The 9435-nt window shown below is 37.9% G+C and overlaps 5 protein-coding genes across 5 annotated transcripts; all 5 read left to right on the top strand. All coding sequences in view use genetic code 12, as the record gives it.

The window, feature by feature from the left end:
- Positions 1-379, top strand: CANMA_000377 (uncharacterized protein; the record flags this gene model as incomplete). Its single annotated transcript, XM_051815971.1, has 1 exon — positions 1-379. A coding segment is annotated over one exon (379 nt), but the record flags the coding sequence as incomplete, so codon positions are not given.
- Positions 380-1010: 631 nt separating this feature from the next.
- Positions 1011-1439, top strand: CANMA_000376 (uncharacterized protein; the record flags this gene model as incomplete). Its single annotated transcript, XM_051815960.1, has 1 exon — positions 1011-1439. The coding sequence occupies one exon, from the start codon at positions 1011-1013 to the stop codon at positions 1437-1439; it is 429 nt and encodes a 142-aa protein (XP_051674016.1).
- Positions 1440-1824: 385 nt separating this feature from the next.
- Positions 1825-7263, top strand: CANMA_000375 (uncharacterized protein; the record flags this gene model as incomplete). The annotated part of the gene is made up of 1 exon (XM_051815949.1): positions 1825-7263. One exon carries the CDS (start codon positions 1825-1827, stop codon positions 7261-7263), a length of 5439 nt encoding a protein of 1812 aa, XP_051674015.1.
- A 111-nt stretch (positions 7264-7374) lies between these two features.
- Positions 7375-7620, top strand: LSM6 (U4/U6-U5 snRNP complex subunit; the record flags this gene model as incomplete). Its single annotated transcript, XM_051815938.1, has 1 exon — positions 7375-7620. The coding sequence occupies one exon, from the start codon at positions 7375-7377 to the stop codon at positions 7618-7620; it is 246 nt and encodes an 81-aa protein (XP_051674014.1).
- Positions 7621-8122: 502 nt separating this feature from the next.
- ATP17 (F1F0 ATP synthase subunit f) lies at positions 8123-8733 on the top strand (the record flags this gene model as incomplete). The annotated part of the gene is made up of 2 exons (XM_051815927.1): positions 8123-8185; positions 8500-8733. The coding sequence occupies 2 exons, from the start codon at positions 8123-8125 to the stop codon at positions 8731-8733; spliced, it is 297 nt and encodes a 98-aa protein (XP_051674013.1).
- Between the last annotated feature and the right edge of the window lie 702 nt (positions 8734-9435).

Below are 9435 nucleotides of genomic sequence, written 5' to 3'. Positions count from 1 at the left end.
GAACACAACTTTACCTCGAGGTGGTGGACCAGACGGTATGTCTCCAATTTTGGTTACTAAGGGACAAACTGTTAACTACACTGTATATGCAACACACAGACTGGAAGAATATTACGGCAAAGATGCTTCGGAATTTAGACCTGAAAGATGGTTTGAGCCAGAAACCAGAAAACTAGGCTGGGCTTTTGTTCCATTCAATGGTGGACCAAGAATCTGTCTTGGACAACAATTTGCCTTGACTGAAGCTAGTTATGTCACTGCTAGATTGATACAACAATTTGGCTCTTTGTGGATGGATCCAAGCACTCCATACCCACCACTTAAGATGTCACACTTGACAATGTCCTTGTATGATGGATGTAATGTCAAGATGGAGTAAGCTTGATATACTGTGTTAGTTTCTTTTACTTAGCTTTGGATAGAGTAATATATGTATTTATTGAGGGTTTGAACCAAGATAACAGATCGTAAGCCACAAAGGCGCTATTTGAGTACCACGTAGATATCTTCTGGTTCAGATCAAATCATCTAAACTCCAGTTGATATGCTACAACTTATGGGAAGAGAATACGTCACTACTCTTGTTCGTAATGCATCATTATAAAACCGCACCCTCTCAAAACTCCCATTGTACATCTTTTTCTCAGCTCCACAGATCTTGATTGGCACCCTATGGGTTGACCATGGAGGAGTCGGAAGTTTGATTATCAACTGCCATCCATCAAATCTTCTTTATCAAGTCACTTTTATCCGTTTCCAAACCCTCTAGTTCGTCTTTGAGTGACATTCTGATCTTCACTAAAAACAAATTTTAGTTCTCAAAAAGTAAGGTGCGGAAATAAGAACGGAAAAAAAACAATATACAGGAGTTCATTTTTGTCACACAAATGACGACGGAGGAGGAAGAGGGAGGAGGAGAAGCAAATCGTATATAAAAAAGCTTCAAATCACTCACAAATTATTACACCATCTTCACAAACTTTTGAAGCAGTCATAATAACAAACTCATCATGTCTGACTTTAATATACTCGACTACGCCACCAAGTGGTATGTTTTAGCGCCAGCATTGATTATCCTTTATGCCGTATACAATCAAGTTAACGAGGCATACTTGAGGAAAAAGTTGGGTGCAGCTAAAGAAACAAACTGTGAAAGTGATGGAGCTTTCGGATTTAAACTTCCATTTTGGTTGATCGAAAGGAAAAGGAATGGAACTCTTGTTGACTTTGCGGCTGATAGATATGCTGAGATCACAAATACAGAGGTTCCTACGTTTTCTATGAGAATTTTCACCATAAAGCTCTGGGCTACCAAAGATCCTGAAAACATCAAGGCAATTTTAGCTACCCAATTCAACGATTTCTGTCTAGGAACTAGACACCCACAATTCNACTTGACAATGTCCTTGTATGATGGATGTAATGTCAAGATGGAGTAAGCTTGATATACTGTGTTAATTTCTTTTTTATTTAGATTGGGCAAAATATACATATTTATTATTAATGCATGTAGGTTTTGGCATGGAATTGCATTTCGACTACATCAACAACCAAACTCTATTTTCACAGAACTTCACACACGTTTAAGTTTTCCATCATCTCGAACCTTCTAATTAGTTACCTCAGTGTCGATGTTCTAAGGATAAAATCTCGTTCATTTGGCGATTTTTTCTCTCGTATCCAATTTGTTTATAGTTTGCAACATTTTGAGTTTCGGTAGCGTTTGGTTTGATACCTAAAAAGAAGAAAAAAAATATTGGCATCAAATTTGAACAAGTTTTCAGAAGCAATCACGATTCCCATACCAAAATTAGATACACCATAATGTCTTATCAATGGTCGCCAGACTTGTTTGCAGAGATTTATAATGCAATCAAGTTTCAACCCGACGTTGATATTTCAACCGTTGATTTATCGATAATATCTCATGATCTTACACAGGTTCTAAAAACACCATCACCACTGACTGAATCTCGAAACAAGTTGAATGCCCCACTTAAACTCAGCAATGGTGACGAGGTGCAATTGAACGAAGCATTTACCGAGTTGAGTGTATTGCTAGCTACAGAGCTCGATTTAGATGAGGTCTGCACAGCGGAGTTATTGTTTTATAGCGAAGATGTTAGTTATAAAAAGGGTACATCATTGAGCGACAGTTCAAAATTGTCTTATTTTAGTCGTGGTGAATACATTTTAAACATTTTGATATACCTCGTAGGGAATAAGATTTTGGCCTTGAGCCCGACTGAAATATTTGATAACGCCATTGAGAGTTTTAACAAAGTTTATAAATTAATTGACATTTTAAATGACTTGATTGACAAACAGAAGGTAACAGGAGACTTGCTGAGCTTGGTGTTCATTAATGGAATCAATTTTGCGAGATCGCAATTGTTCAAATTCCACGAACTATTAGGTACATTATTGTATGCATTGAGTGAGTCTTATTTTGATGAGGTTGGATCGGTGACAAATTACGAGAAAGTGATCAAGGTGATAAAGTCGTTGCAAAATGATGACGTTTTCGTCTTTCATTTCCTCCCATTCGTTTTGAATTTTTATGCTAAAGTGAGCGATAACTCTGCATTGGTCGACCAGTTGTACACGCTGATTACAAAATCAATCCCGGTGAACCAGAAAGGAGAAGTATTTGACTTGGCACAATCTCAACTCCATGGATTTGAAATCGTTACTGGATTCATCTTTTTAACTGAGTTTATCCCTTGGTGCAAGTGCAACGATACTAAAAAATACGATTTCCAAAAGAATATAATCACTTACATGGAGCTGTTAATTTCAGTCGGAGTGATGGAGTTGTTGTTAAGTTATTGTGCTGAAACGAGTACGCCAGAAACGCGACGTGCTTTTGAGTTATCTGATACGTATGATTTCAGATCTTTACTCCAAAGAACTGTACCGCCATTTGCTCCTAAGAAGTTCATATACCAAGGCGCACCAGAGCTTTTGAATTTGGCTAAACAGAGACCAGAGTTTGTCAATGCCGTCAAATTGGTTGATATCTCATACTTAACCCTAAACCCAGAGCTCAACGACTCATTGATATCTCCTTTGTTGCAACACTTTTTCAGTACATTTGTTGCAGACGCTGCATTGATATTAACCTCATTACGTGACAGCGAAGAAGACTTTGCTTTGTCGTTTCTGGATAGAAATGAAGAGGTAAGCGATGATAGCGATGATAACGAAGAGCGCACAAACGCAGAGAAGCCACAGTTACTGGAGCTTGATGAGATTGCTCAACGTGCAGATTTAGAACGATTTTATTTGGCTTTTGCCTATACCTACAACAACAGACCTGAACTATGCTCGGCATTTTGGACGGACGAATCCAACACCAATGAAGTACTTGGCTTTTTATCATGGGGGTTGAATAACAATACCTCGCCTTTGATTGCTGCTAGCTTTAGTGTTCTTTTGGCGTCATTATCTTCTGGTGGATCAAGCATTGCTAGCAAGATATGGGATATTTTGATCAACAACAATAGCCATGCAAAGAAAAATGATTATTCAAAAATTTCAATCGACTCCATATTTGACTCGTTAAATTATTACATCGAATCGCTAAACAATAACTTTGAACAAGACTTGAACGACCAGTTGAGCGTATACCACAAACGCCACGAGCTTGTGTTTTCTAACAAGAGAGTGGGGGACTTTAAGGAAAATGGCGATGATAGGATAGTTATTGAACTAGCAGAAGACTCTATTATTTCAATATCTGGTTTTGTGAGGTTGATTTCATCAATCATGCTAAACTTGTCTGGTTCAGAGAGAGCAGATCAGATTAAAAATATAGCCTTCAACCGGTTTTTACCAATTATAAAGGGATTTCTCGAATTTGACAACTTAATTAATGGTGGGAAGGTTTTGCAAGTTGATGTCAATGCGCATAACTCGACTATGAATCCAAGTTATATAAACTTGCCTGATATTCATGTTTGTGACGATTCAAGGATTGTATTGTTGAATTTGATTTTTCAACTATTGGGTAATCTTGCTGAAAACAATCTGGATTCTTTCATAAGGTACGAATCGTGGCGGTTGTTGGACCGCTGGATGTACCATGGTCTACATTTAAGCCAACCCCAACTGAATGATTTGTTTAGCAAGCAGCTGGAGAGAAAGAAGTACACAAGGAAAAGATCAATTGGAACAATTGAAGTGTTTGCGAATAATCTTACGCACTATAGTCAAGTGCTCAATTTTGCCGACCTTGTTAAAAAATTGTTGCAACCATTGAATTTTGATCACACTCTGAAGTACACTTTGGCTTATCCGTGTGATTTGGGATATGGTCATAGGCCAAATAACAAAATTGGTATATGGCCCTACATTGAGTTTCTTTTGGTTGATGTGTTGGGTGAGTCACATAATTTAACAAATGAAGAATACAGAGATTCTTTGCAGACGCTAATACTTCAATTGTGCGTTGACGCCTTACATGAAGTCGATTGGGAGTTTTTGAGCGATTCTGCATTGAATATTATCAGAGATTTCCGGTCGTTTGAATCAATTTTCGATTCATTGATCCCTGGATTGCCTATTAATTACGACTTGTTTGTCAAGTTGCATCACTCATTGGCTGTCCTTGCATGCTTTTTCAATAACAAGGTTTACAACGCCTTGTTCAAAGTTATTGACCATGGAGTAGAAGCAGTAAATGCTTCTGCTGAGATTGAAAATTTGGTCAGTCTAGCATTAAATGTACTCAATTCTTTGTTGGGAATGCAAAACAATTTCCGCAACCATTTGCTACCTGTATTGACGAGGACAAACATACCCCAGCAACCTGTCCATAGAAACTCGACTATGAGCATCAGTACATCTATGAACAAGGTCTTGAGCCAGCCAACTTCCATCTTTGACAACATTTATCAATCAAAAATCCTTGCGCTCTCAGGTGTAAAAACATTTTATGATGTGATCTTGTTCAACTTGTCTTCTGTTGCCCATATTGCATTATTTGTCAATTGTGATAACCCTATTTCACGCAATGCTTTGAAAATTTTGAGTAAATTGGGGAAAGCCAATCATTTTAGAAGTAGCAAGTCTGAAGCGGACCCATTGTTGAGTAGTGACCGTTTACTCACAACCTTTTTAAACATTGATGAATCGGAAAAGATTAAATTTGCATTCATTGATAAGTTTGAAGAGATTGAGGATACATTGGAGATCAAGTTCGAGATTTTAGACCTTCTTGCTAGCTTACTCGATCCCGTAAGGAGGACTCTTAACATAGCACATTTCTTATTGGGGTTTGAAATCAAAGCAAATACTTTGAACTTGAATGAGTCGCAACACACGACACTATTAGACATCCTATTGGCCACGTTGCGCGATAGTTTAAACATAATTTCGGAATTGGATTTTGCTAATGGAAACCGTCATGTTATTGACGTTGGACCAGCAAAGTTGTCATCATTGATTTTGGAGATCTTGATCAAGCTTTGCTCTAACCCCGTGTCTTCGGGAATTTCCATGAATAGGGTGCGTGACTACAATTTGGTTGAGAAGTTAATCAACTTCCAGCCCAAGTTGGACTTGATGACGAGCTGGTGTGGATATGAGTTTGATGGAGATCTTGGTGTCAGCGCTGAAAATTACTTCATTAGTTCTCTACCAAGCATTGACTCGTTTACTGCATTTATCATGCAACGTGAATTGGCGTTGAAATTGTTATCATTGGAGTTTTACAATGCGCATTCATCCACACAGAAGGACTATTATTCACAACTTTTGCTCTCCAAGACTCAGTTCCCCAACCGGACAGCGAGAATTATTGATTTTCTTGATGTCTTGAACTTTAACTTCAGGAATCTTGAGGTTGAGAAATATGATTACTTGAACCGCTCGTTCAACGTTGAGATGATTTTGAAGAAAGTACAAGGTCCAAACTATACGTTGGATTATTCGATTTTGGAGAAGATTTATAGAATATTGTGCCAAGGATCAAATATGGTAACACCCGAGTCGAAGCAGCAATACAACGAAGAGGTAATGACCGAAGGAAACAAAATGCAGGAGTTCGTTACAAAGTATCTTGTCATGAACAATTCACGCGATGTTCAGTTGAGATGTTTGGCTTCGTGGTGTCAATTAGTGTTGGTGTTGCAGGATCAGATTACCTCAAGTGATGTTATCATTGACGTGTTCAATTCCCTTTTGCCCAAAGTTTCGATTTATCTTGAGTCTGATATATTGTTTTCAGAAGAATTGGTGTCGCTTTGCGTCTCATTATTTGACCTATATGAGAGTAAATTTTTGAGCCTCGAGAATGTCAAACAGACCGACTTGGCAGTGCAACAGCTTATGCCATTGTTTCAAACTTGCATTTCTGGAGTAATTAGTTCTCATGTTACTCCAAATATGCGGTCCGAATTCTATGCGATATTGAACAAATTCATTCTGAAAGCTTCCCAAAACAAATTGCTTGCCACGAAAATCATGGACGTGGTGAGCTCCATTCACAAGAAGATTTTACCAATCTTGACTAATGATGCATTGTACTCAGAAGGGTTATCGCGCATAAATTCAATTTTTTTGATCGAGTCGCTCTTGAAGTTAGAAGATCTGAGCCAATCAGATATCATTTTGAAACAAGTTGTCAAACAGAGCTTCTTGTCACAAGTCATTAGGGCATTAAGACGAACTGACGAGGTGATCAAGTTGTCTACATCCAAAACTTCTGAATTGACATTTAATGAGCTTTTTGTTGAACTTACGGCATTCAAGGCAAACTTGTACCTACTCGTCAAAATAGCCCAGTCTCAAAAGGGGGCATTACAGTTGGTGCAGAATGAACTATTTGCAACTTTGGCAAACTTAAACTTGTTGAAGGTTGACCCTGACTTGGGATTGACATTACATGTGCATGAGGTGCAGGATTTTAAAAATGTCAGCATAAGAGTGCTCTTGGATACGCCATTATCATTATCAGACTTGGTTAGCCCCGACGCCAAACATGAAGACACAATATCTTTGAATGAGTTGGTGGTTCCTGTATTTGAGTTGGTAACAACTGTCCTCCTTGCAATGGGTCCAACTTATAAACCTGGCGTGGAGCAAACAAAAAAGTTCATGAAAGCAGTCAATGAGTTGGTTATGGGGGTGTTGAAAAGGGACTACCTATTGGAAAGTGGTCAAGTTAGTAAGGCTCTTTATCAAAAGGAAGGAGGAGAGATTCAATTGTTGCAAAAATTGGTGCGATTGTTTACTGTTATAGGTTCAATAGTGGGTGAATAGATTAGACCTCGATACACGACCATTCTTTTCTTTCTCGCGAAATATTTCTTTGACTTCATTTCAGACCTTTATATAAAACCTTCACAGTAGCATAGAGCTCTAACCGTACAGATGTCAGATTCCGAATTTGATAGAACAGATCCATCTAAGTTTTTAGGTGACCTAATAGGCTCGCCAGTGAGAGTGAAGTTGTACAGCGGGGTTGAATACCGCGGTGATTTACAAACCATTGATGGTTACATGAATGTGGTATTAGAGAACGGTAAAGAATTTATCAATGGGAATGTGACTAGAGACTACGGAGACTTGTTCCTCAGGGGAAATACTGGTATGTTATACTACGAGAGAGGACCCTAATTTATCTGTTGTGTCTTCTACTAACAAATTCGTCTAGTTTTATTCATTACTGAGAATTGAGTAAAATGGAGCCACTTTGACAGGATAGGATAGTGGTAGAGAGGGAGAAGCTTTGAATCTCGTGAGCATAAAGAGATGCTGTGGCTCACGAGAGAACTAGGGGTGATGTCTTCCGTCGTGATTTTTTTTAAGTGGTGTTAACTAGTGATGACTTTTGTTAGATGTGTTTTTAAGCTGTACTATAGAATCATGTATAATTTCAATCAATAGCATAAACCGACAAATACATGAAAGAGATGATCCTAGATGATTGTAGGTTTGTTAACCATGACCATATAAAATTGTATAGTCGTGCACCAGTTTCAATTTCGATTTTGGTTTAAAAAGTTTTTATCAAATAGAAATTCAACGTATGAGAGAGAGAGAAACGAGAAGTGGAAAAAAAAATATCGGTTTTGCTTTTGGACAGACGACATTACTTTAACAACTAATACCACCAACCATGTCATTTGTTATTAGAAGACAATTGTCGTCATTGATTCCACCAAAGATCGCTTCGGCCAAGGTATGTGCCACTACGTTGGACTTAAAGAGAGGAGACAATATCTAGAAAGGGACTTGGAAGGTCCTAGCATTGGACCAAACTGAGACAGAGAAGTGCTATATTTTTTCAAGGCATTGCATTCGACAAATAGGGATAGCTTGTGGGGTTGTGTAGGATGAAGCACTTTCATTTCCCAGGTTGACATGTCATTGGCTTTGCCGATTTCATTCGACAATTCCAGGATCTTTATGAATGCTCGATGCTTCGCATTGAGTGATATTAAATCTGTCATCTCTCCCGCTTATACGAGAGCACCTTACTAACCTTTGCTTTAGAACCTTGGTTCAGCCCCAAATGCTAAAAGAATGCAAGAAGTTGTTTCTTTTTACAAGAAGTTGCCACAAGGTGCAGCACCAGCTGCTAAAAAGCCAACTAACCCATTGGCAAGATACAGAGCTGCTTACTTTGATGGCGACAATGCCTCAGGTAAACCATTGCTTCACTTGGCTGTCGTTATCCTTATCTTTGGTTACTCTTTGGAATACCAACATTTGAAGGCCCATCACTAAGAGACTGTGTTTATAGATGCTCACAGAAAGGTGTTCACTGAACTACTATATACAATTAAATGTATAAATATTCTTACAATTGGGTCAATTGGCCATTTGTAGTTGCTCTATCTAAGTCATTTGTTGTTTCGGTTGGAGTTGGACGAATTGTAAATTTTGCACGACCTCTGATGTCTATACTGCTTACTGCTGGTTATCAAAGACAACAACGAGCTTTGCTTATGTACATCTCTTACTACTAGTACTTGGATATTTAATATCTCCAGCTAGTACAGTATTTCTTTCGTTTACAATTATCTTATATTTGCTAAGCCATGCGTAAATGATTCAGCAAACGTTGGAAAAGGAAAAGGAAAAGGAAAAGGAAAAGGAAAAAGAAAAGGGTTGAAAGGTACTTTTCTTTTTATTTAAATTTATTTTTTTCTCATTTTTTTTATTTTTATTCCTAACTAAATTTTTATAATAGCCAGAAAGCTTTTGGATAAGCAATTGCTCCTTTGATAGAGAACGATAAGACCAGTGTTTACATTCACTCGGGAATTTGAGTCGAAATTATAACGTACTTGTTATTCGATATTTTTAAAAATTGTTCACAGCGCAGCATCTTTAATCATCCAAAAAGGAGGCAAAGTCAAAACAAATCGAGGGTTGTGTAATCGATATCGATTTATTTATTTCCATTCAAAGATTGCCTTTAACTCA

The sequence above is a fragment of the Candida margitis genome, assembly GCF_024628925.1.
Source record: "Candida margitis strain CBS 14175 chromosome Unknown scaffold59, whole genome shotgun sequence".
Lineage (NCBI taxonomy): Eukaryota > Fungi > Ascomycota > Pichiomycetes > Serinales > Debaryomycetaceae > Lodderomyces > Lodderomyces margitis.
Note: the sequence above shows the minus strand (reverse complement) of the source record. Positions and strands in the feature narration are given on the sequence as shown.